At 38.5% G+C, this 27,451-nt stretch overlaps 2 protein-coding genes across 2 annotated transcripts in view; one reads left to right on the top strand and one right to left on the bottom strand.

The window, feature by feature from the left end:
- The window catches only part of ZNF106 (zinc finger protein 106), a 55,414-nt gene extending 54,574 nt beyond the window's left edge, over positions 1–840 (bottom strand). Inside the window, exon 1 of the mRNA XM_060760923.2 lies at positions 717–840. The gene's annotated coding sequence lies outside the window, so the exon portion shown is untranslated. The remainder of the gene's footprint in view (positions 1–716) is intronic.
- A 3,861-nt stretch (positions 841–4,701) lies between these two features.
- SNAP23 (synaptosome associated protein 23) lies at positions 4,702–26,843 on the top strand. Its single transcript, XM_060760975.2, has 8 exons — positions 4,702–4,954; positions 16,102–16,197; positions 17,676–17,717; positions 18,029–18,077; positions 19,294–19,411; positions 21,889–22,041; positions 22,505–22,649; positions 24,338–26,843. Exons 2-8 carry the CDS (start codon positions 16,141–16,143, stop codon positions 24,401–24,403), a joined length of 630 nt encoding a protein of 209 aa, XP_060616958.2. The 5' UTR covers positions 4,702–4,954; positions 16,102–16,140; the 3' UTR covers positions 24,404–26,843.
- Positions 26,844–27,451: the final 608 nt, after the last annotated feature.

Here is a 27,451-nt window from a genome sequence, read left to right as displayed (position 1 = left end):
TTAAGATTGGCTCTGCATCTCATGGTGCCAGAGCGCAGTCCGTTCAGCGCCTTCCAAGTCCCCCAGTCTTCTGTGTGCCCAGGGGGGAGTCTCTCATCTGGTATCACCCACGGATTGAGGTGCTGGGTTTGAGCCTGCCACTTTTGAACTCTCGCTTGCTGAGGTGTTCCAGCAAGTGTCTCTGTAGATCTAAGAAAACTATTTTTGTGGTATTGAAATTGTATTGGTATTAACTGTACACTGCCCCGAGTCGCCTGCGGGCTGAGAGGGACGGTATATAAATATAGTAAATAAATAAATAAAAATACTTCTTTTTCAGTTACTTCAAAGTATAACTCACTCCTGCCTGTGTCCTGTACAGAAGTTGTGAAAGAGTTGAGAGAGGAAAGAAAATATACTTACGATGTATTCCCACTCTCCAGTTTTTGATTGTTTACAGTTTTTGAATACTGCCATTTTTTATGTTTGTTTGTTTACCTCGACACTCCCCTCACTAAAAGTTGTCACAAAAACAAACAACCGCTCAGGAAGTGCTTGGCTGCCTTTGACAAAGACTGAAGGTGGTAGTTCTAACTCCGTCCCTGGAGGGATTTGCTTTGCAGGAGCCCTATTCAAGGAACATCCCCCCCCCCCCCAACTGAGGAATTGGGGACCTGCAGCCCCACAGGTGAGCTCCATCCTTAACCCTTTTGAAGGACCACCGGCAGAGTACTTACAGGCCGCATCCACCCAGCAGACAGCCATCGCCCAGCGGCAAGGGCCACCCCCCGGGCCCTCCACCGGCACCGCCACCACCACTGGCTCCCCGGCCACCCAAAGAAGCCCCGCGCCAGAATACAGGAAGCGCCTCCACGGATACAGCCAATCAGAGGGCCACAACAGCCGCCGCCCTTTGCATGCTGGGAAGGGTAGTTTTCTGCCTCAGAGAAGCAGGCCGCGGCGAGAAGGAATGATCCCGGTGCATTTCGGGAATTGTAGTTTTGGACAACGTTGTGGCTGAAATTATCCCAGAGCCTTGGGCCATTGCAGTTAAAGTAGTGTCAAACTGCATTAATTCTACACTGTAGATGCACCCTTCATACTATAGAGTTCTGAATGTTGTCATTTCACAAACTCTTCTCTGGTACTGGTAGCAATCAGTCAGGCTTTGAAGCTGCAAGGCCATTCAATGCTAATCAAGGTGGCCAGTTGCAACATTCACACTTGCCTCAAGCAGACAAGTGTTCTGTCTCCCACCCTGGACATGCCAGAGATATATAAACCCCACTTTATATAGGTATGTAGTTTCCAACATACCTGTCAACCTCTAAGGATGCCTGTCATAGATGTTGGTGAAACGTCAGGAGAGAATGTTTCTGGAACATTGCCATACAGCCCAAAAAACTCACAGCAACCCATCTTCTCTGGTACCTCACCAAATTAAATCCTATGACTCCACAGCATGGAAACACAGCAGTTAAAGGGCCCTTCTACACTGCCCTATATCCCAGGATCTGATCCCAGATTATCTGGCAGTGGAGACTCATATAATCCAGTTTAAATCAGATAATCTGGGATCAAATCCCAGAGTATACAGATATGTAGAAGGGGCCAAAGTGGTCGAGCTGCATTAATTCTACAGTGTAGATACACCTAACGGAATATTTAGGATAGTCTTGTTGTAAGGAGGTCTTAAATACCCTAAAAGCATCCAATTCTGTCTGGGTTCTTCTACACAGCCATATAACCCAGAATATCAAGGCAGATCATCCACAATATCTACTTTGAACTGGGTTATCCGAGTCCACGCTGCCATATATTCCAGTTCAAAGCAGAAAATGTGGGATTTTATTCAGCTGTGTGGAAGGGGCTTAACAAAACTATTAAATCCATGGGGTCACCATATGTTGGCAGACAATAGAAACTATCAGTGTGGTTAGTGCATTGGAATAGGACTCCCAGGATGTAAACTTGCTTAGCAACTCACACTCAGCCTGAAGGGGAAGGAAATGGTAAACACCCTCTCAACAAATCTTGCCCAAGGAAATCCCACAATATCACTAGTTGGAAATGACTTGAATGCACACAGAATCAACTGTATTGTTAGGACCTGTTGCTAAGCAAACATATGTCTGAACTATCTGTGGATGCTAAAGAGGAAAACCACTCAGTCCTATAGGGAAAATGGTAACGTTCCTCTGAACAAATATTGCCAAGGAAGTCCTGTGATAAGATAATGACTTGATGGCACACTACAACAACACAGCACAGAGGAAGGTGTGTGTAAAAATGCTACAAGCATGTGCACCCATCAATTTGTACAAATGCCATAGTTAAATACCACTGATAAAGCCCTGGACTGTATTTAATTACACAGCTTTCCTATGTAATAAACTAAAGCAGACTGATTCAACAAGTTGTTTCCAGGTTGTTGTTGTTGTTTACTTCAGGTCTCCAAAGAGTTGTGGAATGGTTTCCAAAATGCTCTACAGCCAAAATTCATTCATTTTGATTAGAAACAAAGGTATGTAAATGTTTTAAACTAACAGGATACAATGTAGTTTGCAATAACACGAATTTTGCACAATCATCATCTTTCTTTTTCTTTAATTTTTGGAAATGCATCTTTGGTTCCTTTTGGGGGGACTCCCAAAAATGCATTTCCCATCCCAGCGAGTTGAGCACTGGATTACAATTCTAAAGGTCAGGATTTTAATTCCCTTATTTATTTATTTATTTATTTATTTACGATATTTATATACCGTGTTTCTCTCCCCTGGGGGAGACTCAAGGCAGTTTACAACATACTAATGGCAACAATAAAATGACAATATACATGTAAAAAGAAAAATCATAATAACTTTAAAAAAATATTTTTATTGTTTCATAGTGTATGTAGAAAACAAAACAAATGAACAAAAGGAAAAAAGGAACAAAGAAAACATATGCAAAAGATTTACAAAAGAGTCAATATTCATTAAACATATATACAATCAGATTTGGTTGTACAATTATTTATACCTTAATATTACATAACCCTCTATCCCCCACCCGTGAACCCCACCCCCTGACCTCCGAAACTCCTCAAAACAGGATCGCATTACTAAACAACAACTACCCAAATATCTTTTTTCACTGAATCCCTTTATGGCAATTTTCAAGTTTACCTTTGTCTTCTTTTCCAAATACCCAAGTGCCAGCCTCCATTTATTTGCAAATTCTTCATTATTTCCTCCGCAGCTGCTATTTGTCAGCTTGGCCATTTGGATATAATCTGCTAACTTATATCTCCAATCTTTAATAGATAACTCTTTTTCCAGGTTCTTGTGGGTTTTTTCAGGCTATAGGGCCATGTTCTAGAGGCATTTCTCCTGACGTTTCGCCTGCATCTATGACAAGCATCCGCAGAGGTAGTGAGGTCTGTTGGAATTAGGACAATGGGTTTATATATCTGTGGAATGGCTGGGGTGGGGCAAAGAGCTCTTCTCTGCTGGAGCTAGGTGTGAATGTTTCAACTGACCACCTTAATTAGCATTTGAAGGCCTGCCTGAGCCTGGGAAAATCTTTTGTTGAGAGGTGTTAAGATGTGCCTGGTTGTTTCCTCTCTGCTGTTTTGCTGTTGTAATTTTAGAGTTTTTTAAATACTGGTAGCCAGATTTTGTTCATTTTCATGGTCTCTTCCTTTCTGTTGAAATTGTCCACATGCTTGTGGATTTCAATGGCTTCTCTGTGTAGTATGACATGGTGGTTTGTTGGTGTGGTCCAGCATTTCTGTGTTCTCAAATAATATGCTGTGTCCAGGCTGGTTCTCTTTTTCCCTTTTCCAAGTTTTGGCTATTATTAGTCTTGCCGTAACAAAGCAATATTGACAAATTTCTTCATCTCCTGCACTGATACGCATTCTAAAGATAGTGCTTGCAGTTCTGGAGGGACTCTTAATTTTTTGCATCTCATAGACTAAGCATGGGGATTTGGTTAACCAGTTAAAATTCATGAGTAAACCAGGTTTAAAAAAAAATCTGAAACATTTCGGGGGGGAGAGAGGTTGAACCCCTAAAACCACCCCCTCGCTACAGGCCTGGACCTAAGGTATTAGGAATTGTGAGAGTTGAAGTCCAAAGCACATGGAGGGCTGACGTTTGCCCATGCGCAGGACCCATTTAAAGCAGTTCAAACTGCATTATATGGACCAGCATTATATACTTAGTGAAGACCCATTTAACGCAGTTCAAACTGCATATGGCTCTACATTGACCATATATTACTGTTCAAAAGGCCGTATTTGGCAGCATAGATCCAGCCTTAGCCCCCACTCCTCCACACAGCTGAATAAAACCCCACATTTTCTGCTTTGAACTGGAATATATGACAGTGTGGACTCAAATAACCCAGTTCAAAGCCGATATTGTGGGATTTTCTGCTTTAATATTCTGGGTTATAAGGCTGTGTGGAAGGTCCTTTAGGTGTATATGTCTCTGGGCCCTTCCACACAGCCCTATCTCCCAGAATATCAAGGCAGAACATCCCACAATATCTGCTTTGAACTGGGTTATCTGAGTCCACACTCAGATAATGTGGCAGGGCCTCCAGTGCCAGGAGGTTGAGAGAGCTCTCCTCCGCCTGCCCTCTGAATGACAACATTTTAGACAAACAGGAAAGGTGGGCGGGGATGCAAAGGTGGTGAAGCGAGGGGCGGGGCCAGGCCTGGACGGCCATGAAGTTTCACCTATAACAGCTCTGGCCGAGCGAGCGACCAATGCGCTGCGAAACTCAACGCGAAGGAGGCGGGGAGGCGAGGGCTTGGCGGAGGAGGAAGGAAGGAGAGAAGGCAGGCCGGGTGGGGCTTGGCTGGCTTGAGCCGAAGGAGGAAAGGCGGGCGAGAGGGGCTTTCCGGAGGAGACAAGGCTTGCCCAGCGACGAAGGAAGACCTGAGGCTGGAGAGAGAGGAAGGCAGAGAGGGCAAAGACGGCCTGTGGTGAGTTTCTGTAGAGATGAAGAAAGAAAGAAGGAGCGTGGGAAAGATTACTGGGGCTTCTTCTTGTCTTGAGAGGAATAGGAAGCCAAGGCGACACGTTGAGGAGGAGGAACTCAGGGCGAGGAGGAAGAGCCCTGTGGGAAGAAGAAGAAGAAGAAGAAGAAGAAGGGGAGGAAGGCAATGGGGGCAACGTGGGAGAAGCTCCCCCAAAGTGCCTCCTCTGAAGCCCTGGCTTGGATTTTGGCTGCCTAGTTTCAGAAGTGTTTCCCATGTAGGACTAGGCCCGGCTTCCTGTGGTCTGGTTGGGTCTCTCTGAAGCAGGCATCACTATCAGATTGTTGTCCTCCAGCTGTTTGGGCCTCCAACTCCCAGAATTCCTTAAAGCCTCTGGGAGTTGGAGGCCCAAACAGCTGGAGGACCACAGTTTGAGTGTGCCAGAGTGTGTGCATGTGTGTGTCCTCATCAGAGGTTGACCTAAGTAATTTTCAATGGTAAGCAAACTATTTTGCCTGTATTGTCGAAGGCTTTCATGGCTGGAATCACTAAGTTCTTGTGGGTTTTTTCGGGCTATATGGCCATGTTCTAGAGGCATTTCTCCTGACGTCAGGAGAAATGCCTCTAGAACATGGCCATATAGCCCGAAAAAACCCACAAGAACTTAGTATTTTGCCTCCCCCCCCCCCCAAACCAATCACTGATATATATTTTCTGTTCGTCATGGGAGTTCTGTGTGCCATATTTGGTTCAATTCCATCATTGGTGGAGTTCAGAATGCTCTTTGATTGTAGGTGAACCATACATCCCAGTAACTACAACTCACATATGTTAAGGTCTATTTTCCCCCAAGAGCACCTCAAGAGTGCCCCTGGGCAAAATCAACTATACTGCAAATGCTTACTTAGCGTAATGGGTTGAGCTACCCCTGGTCCTCATTTTTGTTCTGTGTGTTTTTTTTAAATCCTGGCAGGGTTATCCCCTTCAATAATAATAATAATAATAACTTTAGGTTCTTCTGGGTTTTTTCAGGCTACAGGGCCATGTTCTAGAGGCATTTCTCCTGATGCAGGCGAAACGTCAGGAGAAATGCTTCTAGAACATGACCCTATAGCCCGAAAAAACCCACAAGAACCTAATAATAACTTTGTTTATACCCCGCCACCATCTCCCCAAGGGGACTCAGGGCGGCTAACATGAGGCCAAGCCCAACGATTACAACAAAGCAAAAAGAATACAAACATACAATCATACATCAAATAAAATACAATAAAATATCAAAAGAAAATAATACAAAATTCAAGTGCACTTTAATTGTCAATAATAATAATAAACTTAATTTATAACCCCCCTCTCCTCAAAGGGACTCAGGGCAGTTTACAGGAATAACAAAATGGCAAACGTTCAATGCCAAAACCAAATAGACCAGTGGTTCTCAACCTTTGGGTTCCCAGATGTTTTGCCCTTCAACAGCTGGTAAAATGGCTTGGATTTCTGGAAATTGTAGGCCAAAACACCTAGGAACCCACAGATTGAGAACACCTGGTCTATTTGGTTTTGGCATTGAGCGTTTGTCATTTTAGACAATCAAAATAAAACATAGAGTGAAATAAACTCAATATAGGTTGTTGTATGTTTTTTCGGGCTATGTAGCTATGTTCTAGAGGCATTCTCTCCTGACATTTCCCCTGCATCTATGGCAGTGGTTCTCAACCTGTGGGTCCCCAGGTGTTTTGGCTTACAGCTCCCAGAAATCCCAGCCAGTTTACCACCTGTTAGGATTTCTGGGTGTTGAAGGCTAAAACATCTGGGGACCCACAGGTTGAGAACCACTGATCTATGGCAAGCATCCTCAGAGGTAGTTTCTACCTACTTCTGAAGATGCTTGCCATAGATGCAGGCGAAACATCAGGAGAGAATGCCTCTAGAACCTCATATAGCCCGAAAAAACCTACAACAACCCAGTGATTCCGGCCATGAAATCCTTCGACAATACATTAAACTCAATATAGCTTATAACAATCAAACAAGAATTAACTCAATGAACCTAAAGCATGAAGAATTATACTAATTAATATACAACACATTAAAAGCACAAGGTAGTATAATGTAACATATAGCGTAACACAGGGGTCTTCAAACTAAGGCCCAGGGGCCAGATAAGACCCTCCAAGGTCATTTACTCAGCCCTCACTCAGGGTCAGCCTAAGTCTGAAATGACTTGAAAGCACACAACAACAAAAATCTTATCCCTGCAGCCAAAAGCAGGCCCGCACAACCCATTGAAATACTAATAAGTTTATGTTTGTTAAAATTGTTCTACATCTTAATTATTATTTTGTTTTAAGTGTTTTTTGCATGACAAATAAGATATGTGCACTGTGCATAGGAATTCATTCATGTTTTTATTCAAATTATAATCCGGCCCTCCAACAGTTTGAGGGACTGTGACCTGGCCCTCTGTTTAAAAAGTTTGAGGACCTCTGGCATAACATGTCAGCCAAGGCTGTATGCTATTGGATTATTGTTCTAATAATAATAACAAACTTTTGTACGCCGCCTCATGTTCCTGAGGGACTCGGAATGGCTCACAACATGAATAAATACAATAAAGTACACAAATAATACATCAAATCAATATAAAAAACAAACAAGATAAGCCAAAACACAAGTAAACAAAATTAACAATAAAAATAATAAAACATTAGTTAAAAACACAGTCATTTCTATGAGTTAGAAGGGCGCTACTACCCAACTCGAGGTATATCCATATTTAAAAAAACCCTTGTTCACATTAAAAGTGTTTACTACATTGCCAAAAGCCTGTTTACACAGCCATGTCTTAAAATCCCACGTAAATGTAAGGATGGGATTGTCTAATCTCGCTGGGAAGGATGTTCCAGAGCTTCGGGGGGGGGGGGGGGGCACTGTTGTGAAGTCCATCTCCCTTGTCCCCGCCATCCTCATATGTGATGGGTTACATTATAACATTAGTAATAATAACATATAACATTATAATCATAATAAGGCTAACAAAGGAACATCTATGGAGGGAGACTCAAGCCATGAACCTGAAATGCTGAGAGGAAAATAACACTATATAACAATATAACATTAATAAAAACAACAGATAACAATATAATCATAATAAGGATAGTTTTATGAGGTATTTGCCCTTCTCCGGCCCCATCTATGCTGGCAGCCCTGAGTTACAAACATCCGACTTACAAACGACTCATATTTAAGATCACAGGAAGTGAGAGAAATCTACCCCTTGAAAGGGGAAATCACTCCTGGAAGAGTTATCCTGGGAAAAAGGTGTCTCAGCTGAAGTTTATCACCAATCCTTGTTTCTGCAATAAGTCAAGTTTTTCAAAATCCAATCATCACAGGGACAGAAAATCTACAGAACCTATCTTGTTCATAACTTGAGGACTGTCTGTAATGCAGTTTGATACTGCATTATATGTCAGCATATACAGTTCATTTATATGAGTCTACACACAGACCGTATCATGCAGTTTCAAACTACGCTATATGACGGCATAGGTGGGGCCTCTGTTAGTGAGCTTTCGTACCACTACAGATAACAGAATTTTATCGTATTAAACCATTATGGTAAACTGCTATAATTTTGCAGTGTTAGAGCAATAGCATGGTTTAATTTTTAGTAAAGCCACCGTTCTTTCTACTGGGTGTCCCCAAAGTCACCATTAATAGGGACATTTTAGTTAAATTACGTTTATTTACAAAACATTCCTTACAAAATTTTGCAAAAATATTCTCTACATGTTGTATATCTGAAAATATGAGTTTGTTCACTTTTCCTATGTACAGAGACTTTTGCGACACCCTGTTTTTTTGGTTTTTTTTTAAAAAAAGGAACTGTTATCTTTCACCATCTAGTGAGCAGAGGAAGTTTCACATACAGCTCAATGTTTTGGCTGTTTTGCATTACAGACATACCACAGTTAATGAAGCTGATGAGTTCCTAGGAATTACATCTTCAACAGAAACTAGGACCAGAGGCAGAAGTATTGTAATATGGAAAGAATAGAGCAAGGTTCCTACACAACAAAACAAAAGAGCAGGGCAATGAGTTTCAGCAAACTTTTTCTCCAAGGCATACAATATGTGAAATAAAATGACCAGGTTACACACGCCTTATTCAGATTTCTAAAATACAGTAGACTTTCAGTTAACTGGCACCCATGGGAATTGGTAGATGCCAATAAATGTAAATTTTGGTTGCTTGGGGGTTACTATTAAACATTGTCCTAACTAATGCTATACCTCATACTATATCATACCATCTATTCTGTATAGACTTGATCTTAATGTTGAAATATAATAATTAAAAGCAAATTAAGACAAGCTTAGTATAACACAGTTTTACATTTTCACTTACGATTGATCTTATTTTTGTTTTTATTTAAAACATTCCTTTGATTTTTATTGCTTTTTGCTTGAGAGTTTTGTTTAACAGAGTACTATATCCTCAAGTTCAAATAGGTGGCTGAGAGAGGGCACTTTTGATTTCAGATGGTTCAGTGTATACAAACTTTATTTCATTCATGATATTATTTAAAATATTGTGTATAAAATTACCTTCAGGCTATGTGTATTAAATATATATAGAACATAAATTAATCCCCTGCTTAGACTTGAGCCCTATCTCGTATATATCTCATTTGTGTATGTATTTCCAAATACAGGTATTTTTAAAAAATCTGAATTCCAAAACTCTTTCAGTCCTAAGCATTTTGTTTAAAGCATACTCAACCTGTGTAAGTCAGCTGACTTACTCGGAATTGAGTATCCCTTAGATGTGAAATGCTTGGGACCGGAAACTTTATAGAGACCACTTAAAAGCTTCTTCATAAATGCATCCAGAGACACTTTTTCTTTCTTTCACTGCTCTCCATTTTTCTTATGTCTTTCATTTTGTTGAATAGACTTAAAGATCTGCTTGGGTTTTTTTAAGTACTAGAGCAAACTGCTCAAGTAGGATAATCTGTTCTCTCCCTTTTTTATTTCATGCATGCTTTGTAAATGCTAAATTGTGGGGGTACTGCTGATTATTTTGTGTGGTGTAGGCAGGTAAAAACAACTTCAGTAGAATTGGCTGGAGTATAATACCACTTTAGCACACTAAGTTTAATTGCATTGTTTATTGCAGACATGCTGGTGGAACTTGACATTGAAAATCTGGATTTTTTCAGTCCCATTTCACTGGGTTGCTGCTGTTGCTGCTAAAAAATTCATCTTGACAGAAGATGAGAAAAAGAGGGAGGCTACAAAAATGAGTTTGTCAGTGGTTTTATGAATATGCATAAGAGTGAAGACAAATAATGACGAATTAGTTCTTTGTCTTTGGAACATGAAGCAGAATCTCTGAGAACCACAGCATGATCTCATTTCACATATCTGGCCCAGTTTTACATCATTTTACATGTGAACATGTAGTCCACAACTTTTGTTTTCACTTTACCAGTGCTGTCAAAAGTTATCCATGAGTTTGAATTTGGAGATGTCAGCATCCACATTAACCCAGGGGAATAAATCTTAAACTGTTATGCATGTATTTGAAAGATATGTCCCCTGTGCCTCTGAACTGTGAAAGTAATGCCATCAGGGATGAGCTTTGTGTATCCTGTGTAGCACTTCCTTGGACATAAATTATTTTAATGCAGTCCACTTGATGTTTCCTTCACTAGAAAGATGCCGTTCTTATGCTGTGTTATGAAAGAAAAGCCTGTTGAATTCAGTGGGACTTAACTGGACTAACCTGCTCTGTGTGGACTCTGGCTTTGGATAATTTGTACATTTCCTTATACATAAATTCCCACCCATCCTGTGCACCTGGCAAATGGAGTTAACTATTTTTGTTCTCTATTCCAGCAGTATCCAGATCTAACTGCTTTATTGTATTAACCTTTTTTACCACTCTTTTTACTATAGGGCCTTTTCTGCATGAAGCACTTCACAATGTCCTTCCCTCAAAAAAACAAAACACTTTTTCATATTCTTCTTGTTCCCAGAAATTCTGTGAAACTGATTTTTATTTCTGTCTGCATGGGATGATGTTCTTCACCCTTTTATGTTGAGGCATCAGAGTATGATTTTTCTTTCTCGCATGTCTCCCCATATTAAATAACTTTTCCCTCTTCCTGATCAGCTTCTGTCCTTTTCTGTTCTCCATCATCCCCATTTATGTTGTACGTCACTTGGCCATGCATAATATTATCCTTTATTACCATACATTCTAATGTAATCTTAAAGGAAGATTCTGGGGACCAGGGTTTAAAGACCCGATTAGCCATGGAAACTCATTGCTTGACCTTGAGCAAGAGAAAGGCAAACCCCGTCTGAACAATATTTTTCTAAGAAAAGCCACAGAACTCTGTTCTCTGGAGGTTATTTATCCAGAACAGACATCTCATTCCATAGGCTGGCATCCTTACTGCACTTGGGTCTCACATACTATTATCCTTGCATTTTCCTAGCTGCTCTAAATGTTATACACCGAATGCAGTTTGACCTTTTGTATTGGCGTATTTAGCTTACTTAATATTAACTTTGAATACATAACACAACATAATGCATAAGGAATTAAGCAATTTCCCTTTTTAGCTTTTTTAAAAATTTGAGTCCTCTTCAGGTTGAGAAGAGCGGGGTAGAAATATAGTGACAGTAAATATATAAATTTATTTATTTATCGTGTCAGGAGCAAGCCAAACAGTTGTATTACATTAAAAATAAACAAACAAACAAAACACAAAGTTTGCAAGCTTGGTAGTTGATTAAATGTCCTTTGACCAGTAGCTGGCCACTTGGAGTGCCTCTGGTGTTATTATAAGAAGGTCCTCCATTGTGCATGTGGCAGGGCTCAGGTTGCATTGCAGCAGGTGGTCAGTGGTTTGCTCTTCTCCACACTTGCATATCGTGGATTCCACTTTGTAGCCTCAATTCTTAAGGTTGGCTCTGCATCTCGTGGTGCCAGAGCGCAGTCTGTTCAGCACCTTCCAAGTCGCCCAGTTTTCTGTGTGCCCAGGGGGGAGTCTCTCATTTGGTATCAGCCATTGGTTGAGGTTCTGGGTTTGAGCCTGCCACTTTTGGACTCTCGCTTGCTGAGGTGTTCCAGCGAGTGTCTCTGTAGATCTTAGAAAACTATTTCTTGATTTAAGTCATTGACGTACTGGCTGATACCCAAACAAGGGATGAGCTGGAGATGTCACTGCCTTGGGCCTTTCACTATTGGCTGCTACTTCCTGGCGGATGTCAGGTGGTGCAATACCGCCTAAACAGTGTAATTTCTCCAGTGGTGTAGGGCACAGACACTCCGTGATAATGCAGCATGTCTCATTAAGAGCCACATCCATTGTTTTAACGTGGTGAGATGTGTTCTACACTGGGCATGCATACTCAGCAGCAGAGTAGCAAAGCGCAAGGGCAGATGTCTTTACTATATCTGGTTGTGATCCCCAGTCATCTTTCGTATGATATTGTTTCTAGTGCCCACTTTTTGCTTGATATTCAGGCAGTGCTTCTTGTAGGTCAGGGCACAGTTATAAATAAGTTACAGCATTTACTTAGTTATATGCAGTCATGCCGGCCACATGACCTTGGAGGTGTCTACGGACAACGCTGGCTCTTCGGCTTAGAAATGGAGATGAGCACCACATCCCAGAATCAGACATGACTGGACTTAATGTCAGGGGACTACCTCTACCTTTACCTATGCTTAAGATAAAAATTCAAAACCTAAAGGATAGTATTTTCATGAGAGGATGATGGGTTATGGTCAGAAGTGGAGTTGAAGGCTGATGTGTGAAACAACACATTCAGCATTAGATCCCAGTTCAGGTGGAAAGATAAATGTTGGAAATAAAAAGAAATATAAAATATGAGGAGAAAGCCTAGTAAAATTGGTGATAAACATCTGCTGGAAAAGGGAAATGTTTTTGGACAAACACCTGCCTTCACAAATGATGCCAGTGTTTGAAATTCTTTGCTTGTTATGTAGGTAAATGAATATTACTATTGAATTCTAGAAATGCTTTCTGAGTGCTTCAGAGCTTCAAGTGTTAAACAAGCAAGAGGATTAACATGCTGATGCTCAACTTCCTGAAAGAGGATTAATAACACTATTGTTTCTGCAACATGTTCAGGAAGCTGATAAGAAGACAGGAAAAAGTTCTTAATTGTCTGAGTTTTCATGTTTGAGCAATGCAAAGCAATGTATGGGGATACTCTCTTTCTTTTACAAGATAGTACAAGTCCTCATCAGATTGCTATTGGTACAACCAAATTTCCAGGTTTGGTGCTATATACTCGGATTATGTAGGCTTTTGATAAAATGTAAGACAATACATCAACTTTCGTAAAAAGCTTAAATAATTTGACATATATGTGTGTTCCTCACTATTATACTGAAATCATTAATCAGCTCCTAAATGGGTAACCGTAGATGAAGTGTATTTGAACTGAATTTATTAACACTATCAAGTGAGTCGCATCTGTTCATATCGGTTTGGTCAGAGGTGGAAAAACAAACTTTAATTCCTCTTTGTGGCAGAAATTGAGAAATACCTTTCTGACTCTAATGGTGTAAATAAACAGTAACTGTATTAAATCCAATTCGACTGATAGTCTCTTTGACTGGAATCCTATTGGTTAATCCCAGCTAGTGCAGGCAATTCAATTAATTATTGAACCAATACATAATTACAGTAATTTTATGTCCCTACTCTAGTTGGAACTAAGTGGGTATAGGCTTTTGAGTTCTCTTTGTGTGAGTTTGGCAGGCCATTTAGCCAGTAAGTACATGGTTAAAGAATTAAAGAAAAACTAAATGCTGTAAAATAAAACCTAGGAATGTCTACATTTTTGGAGTCAGGATGCTGTTGGAAATACCCTGATACAGTGCAGTAGTACACCCTGTTCTTTATTAGCTTTTCAATGTTTAGATTGGCAGATCACTTCTTCATTTACTCATAAATTACAGTTGATATCAAAGTGAAAGAGGAATCTTCTCGGAGACAAATACTTTCTGTTTGTCTTTCTTTTTAACTGTTTCTTAGGGCCCTTCCACACAGCCATATAACCCAGAATATCAAGGCAGATAATGAACAATATCTTCTTTGAACTGGGTTATCTGCGTTCACACTGCCATATAATCCAGTTCAATGTGGATTTTATACAGCTGTGTGGAAGGGGTCTTGGTCCTAGAAAATTTCTGGGTTTTTTTAAAGTGTGAAAGTAAATGTTGTTTGTGTTGCAAGAGGAAATTACACAGTTGCAAACATTTGCAGTAGTGAATGATGTTATCCTGCAGCAAACCAACAAAGAGTCATGTGGCACTTTGAAGAGTAACAGAAGTTAGCATAACTTTTATAGACAGCAGCATCAGATTAAGTCGTCGTTTGAGATTTTTATGATTTTATGGTTTTGAATATAAGTGTTTATGATTTTTATAATTTTAGGGTTTTTAATATAATTGTCCTTGCATAGCAACATAATAGCAAGTGAATTGCTGAGTTTTGTAGTCTTGCTTTGCTGTTGCTTTTCTTGCTATCTTCATTTGCTCATCTGCTCATGTAATGATCCAGCCCATTGGCCAACAATATAATATTCGTTTTTCTTTGCAGTTTGCAACATGAACCTTTTTAAATAGTTCCCAATTCATTTCTTTAGATATCTGTTAATAAATTTTTTTGTCAAGGATAACAGGGATGTTTCCTTGAGATGTTTAGAATAGCAGGGGGGAAAAGACAAATTTGTACGACACTTAAAGTAAATTGGCAGTAAATTGGAAAGTAAATTTACTTTCACGCTTTAAAAAACCCAGAAATTTTCAAGGACCAAGACACCTTCCACACAGCTGTATAAAATCCACATTGTTATGTGAATTTCTGCCTGTGATGATATCCAAGATCAAGCAACTTAGACATGTAAAATTTGGCATGGGAATTTGAATTTTATATGGAAATTTTAATGCATATGACAGCTGGTATCTAGTTTTTAAAATGCTTTTACTAATTCTAATGAAATGTTAATATGTTTGTTTTTGAGGTCTGTGCTATCCATCTTAAGTCACTAGTTTTGCAGTTTGTAGTTTGAAGCTGGAGAGAGAGAGTGAAGGAGCTGTCTGATCCTCCTATGCAGGATCCCATACTTGAAGATCATGGAAAAATAACTCTCTTTGTCTCAAGAGATTGGCAATGGCCAGTCTTGCAAAGCCAAGCCAATAATAGATTTAGGGTCAGCATAAGTCAGGAATAATGTTCAAGAGGCTTTCCTGGACCTAAAATGGCCTTGGGTGGCAGGCTGAACATAATGGAAATATTCCCAAGGGTACATTCCGTGGGAAATACCAGTATGTTAATTTGTTAAAGAGGGGTGCAGTGTGGATGTGATGTCCAAGATCTCTGGGGGTGCGGGGAAATGAGGCCCCCTAGGCTTCCTAATTTTCACAATTTGCAATATGCGAATACATCCATGGGGGATGATGTTGATATCTGTGTTCTGTGGGAAGCCTTCTACATTTCAGATCTCTCTAGTGCAGAGGTTCCCAAAGAACACCGGCAGACTGGATTTGGCTCTCCAAAGTCTCAGACCATTGTGCCCAGTGATTGCAATGGAAATCTCTCCCCCCCCCCTCTTCTACATCACTTGAACACAGACTGGAGAGGGCTAGGAAAACCAGCAGTGCCTGTTTGGTAGAAATGTAGGTGTAGTATGGCATTGGGATTGCCTTCTCCCTAGCTTTGCTAGATTCTCTAGTAGAAAGTGACTAATTATATTCATAGGCTCAGGTCCTGTACAGGAAATGAGTATTATACCAATTCTCCCCTTGGTCTGCAAATCCTTTCACCAGTATGAACAATGAGTGTGTGATACATTTTCACAGCTGAATAGTAAAGGGCAGGAACAGGCAACTGATGGGCTTGATTAGTACATTTCATTGTTTACTATTTTACCATATGGTTAGCTGCAACCAATGGGAACAAAAATTAAACCTTCATTCGGCTGGGTCACTGGATGAGATCATGTGTCTGGATAGTTGTGAGTCTCTGTGCTTCTTAGATTAACTTATTATGTAGTTGTGGAATTTCAAATGACATTGTAATTATATTGTTATATTGTTACAGAAGAAATACGAGTATTTCTGAATAGTCAAGACATATATCATGGCTGAGTTGTCACCTGAAGATATTCAACTGAGAGCCCATCAAGTTACAGATGAGGTAAATATCTTGTTGGTTAGAACACATTTTTCTCATATCGTTATCCAATCAAAATAGGCTTCAGATAAAGCAAAACTAATCAGGATTTATAAAGCCCACTAAGCATGTAATGGGCTTAGGTACAGGTACCTATAATTGTTTCTAAAATATTGAGGTGAGACCCCATACCTTGTTGTTGTTGGTGTTGTTGTTATTGTTGTTATCTTTATATTTATTTATACCCTGTTTTATAATAACTCAAAGTGGGGATCAAAGTGGGTTGACATAAAAGCATTAATATGCAATTTAAAATATACAAAAATGCAAACATTAAAATAGAATTAAACACAAGCAGCATTTAAAAAATCAGTTAAAATCCATCAAACAGTTAAAAACCACAGCACCCCCTCACTAGATTTGAATAAAAAGGTTTTAGCCTGCTGCCAGAAGGCAAGCAGGGAGGGGCCATTCTGGCTTCCCTGGTCAAGGAGTTCCAGAGTCAAAGGGCAGCCCCTGAGATAGCCCATTGTTTTATTCCCACCAGCCGAGATTCAGATGGAGGTAGGACCAAGAGCAGGGCCTCTCCAGAAGATCTCAGGGTCCGGGCAGGTTCATACAAGTGGATGCTGTCAGCCAAATAGCCTGGACCTGAACCGTCTATGGCTTTAAAAGTCATAACCAGCACTTTGAATTGTGCCCGGTAACAGACTGGCAGCCAGCGGAGCTACTGCAACAAGGGGGTTGTCCGCTTCCTTTGGCCAGCCCCAGTGAACAACCTGGCTGCAACTCTTTGGACCAGCTGAAGTTTTCAAGCACTCTTCAGAAGCAGTACCACGCAGAGTGTGTTACAGTAATCCAGACAGTATGTAACTAAGGCATGGACCGTTGTGGCCAGATCTGGCTTCTCAAGAAACAGGTGCAATTGGCACATAAGTTTTAATTGTGCAGAAGCTGTCCCAACCACTGCAGATACCTGGGCCTCCAGGATCAACGTTGAGTCCAGAAGGACCCCCAATCTGTGAACCTGTGCCTTCAGGGGGAGTGCAACTCTGTCCAACACTGGCTGTATCCCTATTCCCTGATCTGCCTTACGACTGACCGGGAGTACCTCTGTCTTATCTGGCTTAAGTTTCAATTTGTTTACCCTCATCCAGTCCATTACTGATGACAGACACTGGTTTAGGGTCAGGACAGCTTCCTTGGCATTAGATGGAAAGGAGTAGTAGTGTTGAGTGTCACCCACATACAGGTGTACTCCAAAGCTCTGGATGACTTTTCTCAGTGGTTTCATGTATATGTTAAACAGCATAGGGGGCAATTGGCCAAATATTTAAGACAAAAAATAGGAATTCAATTTTGAGTGTGTAACTGAAAACATTGCAAACGAGTTGTACAGATGGAGATTGCACTAAATTATTGGAATTGACATGTATTATAGTGTGCTTTCTATAAAGTTTTTAAAACCTTGTGGGTCTAAAATGGAATTTGTCTTTTTTTAGTCTTTAGAAAGCACAAGGAGGATTCTTGGCTTGGCCGTTGAGGTAAGAAAGGGCTGAAATGTTTTTTGTGGGAAGAGGGCTAAATAAAAAAATAATTACAATTCTGTCTATTTTATAGTACATGAATGATATATTAATGAAGAGCTCTTTCATGATATTGAATGAATGGTGACATTAATATTCTGAATGTATTCATATCACAGCTTGAAAATTCAACTTTATATGACACTAATATAATATTGTATTACTCATTTTGTTTCATGTAGTTAATTATAGAACATTTCTATTGTACCTTGAACTTTTGCATCCATTTCTTCCTCATTTTGTACTACCAATATTTTCTTCTTTAATAGTCCCAAGATGCTGGAATCAAAACTATCGCCATGTTAGATGAACAAGGAGGTGAGTCACAAGACCAGCATGACAGCTTTTGTTATAAAGTATTAATCTGTTTTTAAATCTTTTTACTGCGTAATGAGACCTGACTAATATTATAGTTTGCCCTCCACATAAATGGATTCTGTATTCATCCATGGTTTGAAAATATTTTTTAAATATGAAAGGGATAGCATTCTATAACATTGCTGTACATTATGGGGCTTGAGCAGCCACGGATTTTGGTATCTATGGGGGTCTTGGAATCAGACCCCAGCGGATACAAAGAGCCTATTGTATTATGTAGTCCAGACATAAGTCCAAGTCTGGCTGAAAACTTTTGCCAACAGGGCATACACAGCAAAAAGAATTGGGCCTCAGCTGTACGTGTCTCTTGAGTTATCAGATCCAGCCACAGTGACACATTCCTTAATTACATCTCATTAAGTAGACTCAGTCTATGAAACCTTATAGCACCAAAATTTCTTTCTTAGTTGATCTTGTTTGCTGTGAACTAATCTTGTTGTGTATCAAATAATAATAATAATAATAATAATAATAATAATAATAATAATAATAGTTTTATTTCTTACCCACTCTCCTTGTAGCTCGAGGTAGGTTACATGATAGTGAAAACACATGATCATCATAAAAATTATATAAAATACATCTATTAAAACATATTTCTACAAAATACATATATTAAAATACACAGAACAAAGATTAAAATATAGTGAACACTATATGCGAGTTTAAAAATCATGATTAAAATTAACTGGGTAGGATTGCCAGAAGAGATAGGTCTTCAGATGTGTTTTAGCTGTTGTATCTCTTACAATGGCTGTCATTTTCTTTCTGGAAAGAATTAAATGTGCTTTGGCCCAGGTTATTTGAAGGACCATATCTCCCTATAGGAACCTGCCTTTGTCTTGAAATCTTTTGAGGAGGCCCTTTGCGCTTTTCCACCATGTTCATGTGTACATCTGGTGGAACATGGGACAGGGAGTTGTTGTTCCAAGGCTATTGAATTATCTAGACAAGTTAGACAGACAATTTCCTTGCTCTCCTTTCAGGTAAAGACTTTTTTTTTCAAGGCTGACTGCTCAGGGGAAAAGAGCCTTTTATGTGCTGTGTTGTTCATATTTATTGTTCATCTTTTTAACGGTCTGGTTTCTGTATGGAGACCATACCATTATTCAGCCTTAAAGTCTGTAAACATTTCATGCTTAATTTTGTGTTTCAGAACAGCTGAACCGTATAGAAGAAGGAATGGACCAGATAAACAAAGACATGAGAGAAGCTGAGAAGAATTTAAAAGAACTCAATAAGTGTTGTGGTCTCTGTGTCTGTCCTTGCAATAGGTCAGTTAAAGTTTGTTGATAAGTTCGCTCTCTTTAAGACAAATATCAAAGATTTTTAAAATGTCAACGAAGTAGAAGTCCTTCTGGGCTTTACTTCTTTATAAAAAATGGTTCCAGAGGTAGAAATTACATGTAATGATTAGAAATAGATTCCTACAACACAAAAAGAAGAGCAGTTCAACATGTTTCCACAAGCTATCTTTTCTCTTTACACATGTGAAATGAAACAGGCAGACTATAAGTAAGTAAACAAAACATTGCATAAGTAAACAAAACCATTTTGTGTCTTCCAGAGACACCTTGAATGCTGTTTCCAAAATGTATCCTGGGATTATTCTTTTTCTTTCAACAGCCTCCTCTTATGATAACCGCTTTGTTTTGGCTATGCTTGGAGGCATATGCTCTTTCAGTATGTCAGTGTAGCTGGTGAGCAGTCTAATCCTTTCCCCCTTGTCTTTTTGTTTTACTCTTCACACATGCTTAGTATGGAGTTATGGAGGCAGGTGTTTACCTTGCCTGTTGCATATAAGTACACACACAGTCACAGTAGGATCACTCAGAGTACTCGCATTCTTTCTCATGCTGTTGTGTATTGCAGACTGCTGCAACCCAACACTGAAAGTCAGTCTTTCGATAACCCTCCTTCACTATCCTCCTAATTCCAATACTGGCAAAAAAAATATCCTTCCAGTAGCCAGAATACAAAAAGGGAAGACCTAGACTGGGTTCCTATGAAATAACTTTAGACAAAAGTGTTTTGTTTTTTTGTCAAAGGCTGGAGATATGGCTGCATTTTGCTCTGTATTTTGAAAAATGTAGTTGTTACAGGTTTTTTTCTAGGGTGGTGGAAAATAAAGCATTTAGATGCAAAAACAACTTGTTAATGTTCTCAGAATATATTGATCAGTGCCAATATTGATTTATACTGTTAAAATAAAATATATACTCAGTGTGGTAAATTTGTAGATTCATTTTTTTGAGTGCTGAGGGGAAAAGTGAGATGTACGTACTAAGTCCCAATTTTCTTCTTTCACCTTTTGCTGTCACATTTCATGTCTTTTCTCTGAGAGAGTGTGCAATATCTGGCATTGCTGTGGAGTCTGTTTCCATAGACATAATCCCAAAACAGAAAGTTAAAAGAAGGAACAGCATGGGTTGCTATGGGATGGAGGGAATTAACAAAACCATTTCCTTTTCTGTTCCTGAAGTACCCATCATGCTTTGACTTCTTATTATAGTTACGGGAAGACCTAGCCTTAACCTGTAAATATACCACTCACTACATTTGTTTTCTTCTTCTAATGTTTGGGCTAATGTTGTCTTTGTTTCCTATCACATGTATAATTCCAAAGCTATAATTTAAAATAGTGTGTTTGCTAACAACTATTTAACTGTTTGCTTGTCTTACTTTTCACTCTTTTTTTCATTCTTTCTCCTAACAATCCTGCTTTCTTTGCTTAATAAAATGAAGATTAAACATCAGAAATTGGATTCAGAGTGGACTTTATGAAAAGGTCAATCTTATGAAGCAGCCTGTACTGTTAACCAGCTGCCTCAAGGTGACGTTCTAACTGAGTGTTTGTCTGCATGTGCATGTTGTCTTAACATGCAAGGAATCTTGTGATGGTCTATAGTTGTGTTGTATGTGTACTGTGTTGCTTGTAGATCATGTCAAGCTATTTGCTTTGGCTTAATTAACCTAAAATAATAATTGTATCTTCCATAGTTACTACTACTGTCAATATTCAGTTGTAAATCTATTGGACATTGTTTCAGGAAACTAGTAGATTGTATATAATTTTTTAAAATGTGAAGGAATATTCCGTAGTTATAGCTTGTCTGTCAAATTTTGAAATTACAAAATTGAGTTTTACAGCTGGAAAAAATTTCCCAGATATACACTATTGTGCTAATGATTCTTTTCCATACAATGCTGTAAAATCCTAGTGATTTTTATAAAAAATGTCTATACAGTGCTAAGAGTTGTGAATTCTACGCATACACCATTAAGCTATTCTATATATGTTCAACTGGGTGATACATACATGCTTTATATAAGCAAGTGGTTCAGCTAATTCAATTCAATTTATTTATTAAAGTTACCACTAGTGAGTTACAAAACATAAATTGAAACAACCAATATTGGCAGTGTATGTAAATATGGTATGTAAACTTAATATCATGGAACCTTTATATTTATTATTTTTGTTCATCCTTATGTAAAAGCCATATTGCGTAGGTCCACTTCCCCTGCATACATATAAATCCAAGTGTAAGTACAACAAACATGTATTTAAAGGTATGTTAGAAAGATAAAGCCATAAGGAATTTAGGGTGGTACTCTCTTAAAAACACAAATTGTAGGACAAATCTGCATTTGTAACTAGTGTCATTGGAGAGGAAACCTGGCTTAATTACCTATTGTGCAGTATCTTAATATGTCTTTTTATCTCATTATGTATTTGCTTTTCTTGCAGAACAAAGAATTTTGAGTCTAGTAAATCATATAGGACAACATGGGGTGATGGTATGGAGAACTCAGGCGATCATGTAGTGTCCAGACAACCGGGACGGACAATAGATTATCAGCAGCAGGGCGGAGGAGGAAATTCTGGGGGATTCATCACACGGTGAGAGCTTTGATTTTCTGACCACAGTTGGATATGTACAGGAGTAAGCAGCTACTCTTCTACAACAATAGCAGCATTTTATATGGTTTTTAATCTGTTGATTGATTGATATGGGTTTTAAGTGCTTATATGTTTAGATTGTTATTTTTTTATGAGATGTGTTTTATTGTTTACCTGTGTGGCATTGAATTTTTGCCGAATTTCTAGGTCACCTTGAGTCCCCTCTGAGGTCAAGAAAGGTGGGGTAGAAATGAAATAAATAAATAAAAATAAATAAATTTTGAAAAGAATGAAGAGAAATCTGTTTTTTGTAGCCTATGCATGACTATTCTGAGAGAGAGAGAAACTACAATAAACCTGCCATTTGTCTGCAGATAATGACACTTTTTGGTTCAAGCTTATAAAAACTATTTCAGAAAAAAAACTGAGTTCTCAAAATAATTTTTCTTGATACTTCCAACAGGATAACCAATGATGCCAGAGAAGATGAAATGGATGAAAATCTAACCCAAGTTGGAAACATCTTGGGGAATCTGAAAAATATGGCTTTGGATATGGGTAATGAGATTGATTCACAAAACAAGCAGATAGACCGGATAAATGAGAAGGTAAGAACAAAGATAGCAGCATCTCTTGATACTATCACCTTAGTATACCTGTCACCGAGATAGAATAGTCCACAAATCTTGTGGGCCACAGAACCATGCAATAGTCAGATATATTTTCAAAATAATTCTTTATACTCAAAGTAAGGTCTTTGTAGATGTTTACTTCTGGTTCCATGGCCTTTAGTCATGGTTGTTATACATGGAAACAGTCGTTATTTATTTCTAAATATCCTGGAATCCAAGTAAATATTTCTGATCTGTTCCAGTCTGAAAGAGAAAAACAGTATTATTAAAATAGTCTTAAAATAGTATTATAATAATCCTTTAGACTTCTTCCTTCCATGAAATGTTAAAGTGTTGAATTTAATTTTGAAATCTCATTTAAACATAATATGTAATGTTTCAGTGAATGAGGCTTTCTGATACTTTTTTAAAAGACCTTGCTATGATTGTTGCTGGATTTTCAGCTGGAAATACAGTTTTTAGGTCCATTCCTTGGCATTAGGTACATAAAGTATTTTTAGGTGCATTCCTTGGCATTACTTCTTTCACAGAAAGAACCAAAGACAGAAATAAAGTTAAAAGAATAAGGAGAGCAATCTAGTATATTTCAGAAAACTTTACACATTGGTAAATATGCACATGTGAGCTAAAGGATTGTCAGTATAGTATGGAAGTAGTTGCATACTACTTTACCCCCGGTGGCGCAGTGGATTAAACCCCTGTGCCGATAGGATTGAAGACCAACAGGTCGCAGGTTCAAATCCGGGGAGAGCGTGGGTGAGCTCCCTCTATTAGCTCCAGCTCCTCATGCGGGGACATGAGAGCAGCCTCCCACAAGGATGGCAAAAACATCAAAACATCCGGGCATCCCCTGGGCAACGTCCTTGCAGATGGCCAATTCTCTCACACCAGAAGCGACTTAGTTTCTCAAGTTGCTCCTGACATGACCAAAAAAAAGTTGCATTAATCTTTCTCACAATGGCATTGCTCTTTTTACTTGCAACAGAGTACAAGGGTGGAAGCTGGAGCAAATATAAGACCCCTATGCCAATTAAGCTTATACTGTTTATCAAAATCATTGCCTTGAGTTGTGGTAATTGCCTTGAGTTGTCTTGAGTTCATTTCTCCAAGTTCTCTGGCATTGCTTAAATGGCTTACTCTGACCCAATGTCTTTCTCCTGCCTTCCCATAATATCAAATATGAACTTAATTTTTGCCCAGCCTTTCAAGAAATAGTTGTTGTAGAATGCAACCTCTCAAGCCTCCTCTATGTGATGTTTGCCCATTTTGTAGTAATGTTTTATTAGTATGTCATTTTGTAACCTGAAGTGAATGTTTTGTTTATAGTTTGCAGTTAGTTACCTTGTCTCTTCGTACTGAAGCAGTGGGAGGGGCTGCGATCATGTGACTGATGGTTTAGAATGTTTAGTTTTAAAAGGAATGACAGAGAAGTCAGTTGAGCTTTGAGTCAATTTGAGTGTAGAAATCTTTTAGTGTGCAGAAGCTAATGTTAGAAGCTAGTAAATAGTTGAGGCTCTCAAACTCTTCTGCCGCTGATGGGATGCAATCTTAACAGGTCATGATCCATCCGTTATCCCCAATAATAGTGACATAGCATGACTTGAATATGTTGATTTTCTCTTCCTAATTTACTAGTATTATTTACCCTGTGTTTTCTCTTCCAGGCCGAAACCAACAAGGATCGTATTGAGCAAGCCAATGTAAAAGCCAAAAGACTTATTGATAACTAATAGTCAGCTTCCAGTTCTTGATTCCGCTTTAACATCAGTTTAAGTCTATACAACACAATTTCCAAAGAAGGAAGATAACAGAATCCAGAAGATGAAACAAAGCAAGATGTATCATAAGGCTTCTTTGTTGCCTGAAAGCAGGTCTCAGTTTGAAATCCAGGAAAGCAGCACATCAGAAACACAGATTATAAAAAACCCTTTTCATATCCTCAGGGCTTCATTTTCTGATTTTGATTCTTTCTTTGTTGTGTCCTTTTCTCTATCCTTTATCCCCATTTTTATAATAGTTCAGTGGCAAAGAGTGAGGCAATTGTTCAAAGACAAAACAGGATGTATTCACAAGATTAATTACCTCACTTAATATTGCAGGTCATCGCAAACAAAGTAGATGAATGATTTATACATAATGTCTCTTTTCATTATGTTGTTCCTGCTTTCACAGAGTGCTTGATCTCATTATGAAACCTTCCATAAAAGTAACGAATAGTGCACATCTATTCTGGTAAATGGCTTAATGGTTGATGCTTTTGATTATCCATGATCATTGACATGCAGTATATAAATTGGAAAGGATGTTCTTTCTAAGCTGTAGCAGTTCTTGTTTGAGTTCAGAAAAGACAAGTAATCTGTGCTGTATTTTTTATGTGAACATACATAAAACATGATTCTCACAGAACCTTTAAACTTGTTTTTCTTCACTTAAATGCAATCATTGGGATGTTTGATACAAACTTTATTTCATTTACTGTTTGTAGCATGCAAATTTTAAGACTTCTCAGAAATACTATTACATTTTTCTTTTTTAAAAAAAATATCTGTGTATCCAGTGGGCACGGATTCATACTCCCACTGAAAAGAGAACTTGGTGTTCAATATTATTTTTTTAAGCAATTTATTAAAATTACAAAGAAGTCTGATGGTAGGCTAAAACAAAACTATTTTCCCAATTGTATCTTTTAAAAGAAATGTGTTCTATCTTTCAGTTCAATCAGTTTGTATTTGGTTAAACAGCAAGATTGTACATCCTGAGAAGAGAAATAGAATAGAAGAAGGGCACAATTTAACACCTTGTTCCACTTGGCAGGACTCATTTTAAAAGAAATTTTGCATTGGGTACCCAATTAAATATGTGAACACATACTGATTATTCAAACAATAGTTTTCTTCAATCTGAACTCATATTTAGCATTTGTACTGAAATGATATGGAAGAGTGCAATCATTAATAAATCAGCTTTGCTTCTGTTTCTGTCAATGTAACGAATCTGTATTTGTAGTATTTCATGAATTTTGAAATTGTGGCATAGTTAAAGTACAGGCTTACACTATGAATTGTGATCTATCTCTGAATTGGGTATGTTTTGTTATTGCTTGTAAACTACCCACTTTTGTAATACTGGGCATAGAGCTAAGCCATGGAAACTAGCCTATAGGACTGCTAAGCAATCTGCATTTAGTTTGGTGGTTACAGTTCTATAGGTCTGCTGTAGTCATTTATTTGGCCGCAAAGTATTTCTGTGCAGGATTAAGGTGCTTCATTTAGCACTCACATGTCTGTAGTACCAGTTTAAATACGTTACATTTTCGGGCTTTTCCAAGAAAACATTAGTTATCTCCTGATTAAGAATTAGACAGCATGGAAATCTTTTTTTTTTTTTTTTTGTAAGGATATTGTGCTATTAGTGTGTTTAAGTTGGGTTTTTTTAGTATGTAAGAATTTATGATAGTTTGAGGACTGGGAATACTTTCAAGGATTGCAGAATTTATGAGATTTATGTTGCAATCAGAAGTAGTAGTATTTTGTGGACTAATGGCAGCTGCTGTATCGGCCTTTAAGTCCTGCCAAAGGAAGAGCTCAAAACAAATTGGTTCATTATACTGTAACTTTTCTTAAATTACAAGAGGATACCTCATTTTCTTGCCTCTCTACAAATCATTTCCAACTGAGCCATAATTTTATATTGTAATAAGATAATGGTCAGTCTTGTATGTAATCTCTTGTCAATAATGACAAGATAGTAGTTCTAGTTGGATATATATGCTGTATTAATAGTGAAGCAAATAATCCTCAAATTAGGAAATTCTAAATTTTTCCAGAAATGGCAGAACACACAAACTGCAAGCATAACAATGAATTCAATCTTGTAATATGTTGTTCTTAATTCTTTTATTTGATGTGAGATTTACCAAGCTATAGATGCTTTCTCGCACACACTGCTCATTCGCTTTTATGAAGAAATTATATACAAATTCCATAATAGTGTGGGTAATTCTTGTTATATTTGAAGATGTGTATTAAGGAATTTGTAACATCTTACCAACTCAGAGCATACTATTTGGAATCCACTTGCTTTCTGTGTTACCTATTTGGAGCTGTAAATGAACACCTCTGGTTTCTGTCATTATACCTCTTGGACTGAATAAAATTAACTTATAAATGGCTTGCCTCTAACAGCTTACCTAATTCTGAATAGTATTAAAGACAGAAAATACTACTATAGACGGTATTACTACAGACGCATTTTGTGCTGTGAGTTGCTGAAGGCAGCCCTATCCCAAATATAATCACTTCCAGCGTTGCTGTTCTGTGTTGTCCTCCAATTCCACCCATTCATCCCATCCCACTCCAGTTATGTTGGTAGCTTGCTACTTTCCTCCCCAACACTCTTTAATGAGAGATATTGAGGAGCTGCCTCTCCTTGCTAGAACTGGAGTACTTCCAAAATTCCTCAGGACTTTGTTGGTTGAATACATATACAGCTTACTGCTTTGAGTGGTAAATAATGCACCAGATGGCATACTTCTGAGAAACATTCCAGTATTTTCACTGATGGGATGAAGCACTTTATCACAGTGAGAGTAGAACTGGGCCCCTAAACATAATCCCCTTTCCAGGCTACTTTTCATGTTTTCATCTTTCTCCCCGAAAAAGCCAAGTGAACAGCAGGTACATTGTTCTGAGAAACATCTGTGAATCAGTGTCTCTGTAACCACTTAGTGATGTTCTTGGAAACATAGGTAATGGCAACATGTCTGATGAGCTTGCTGC

The sequence above is a fragment of the Anolis sagrei genome, chromosome 1, assembly GCF_037176765.1.
Source record: "Anolis sagrei isolate rAnoSag1 chromosome 1, rAnoSag1.mat, whole genome shotgun sequence".
NCBI lineage: Eukaryota > Metazoa > Chordata > Lepidosauria > Squamata > Dactyloidae > Anolis > Anolis sagrei.
The sequence above is the reverse complement of the archived record's forward strand: the minus strand, read 5'-3'. Positions and strand labels throughout refer to the sequence as shown.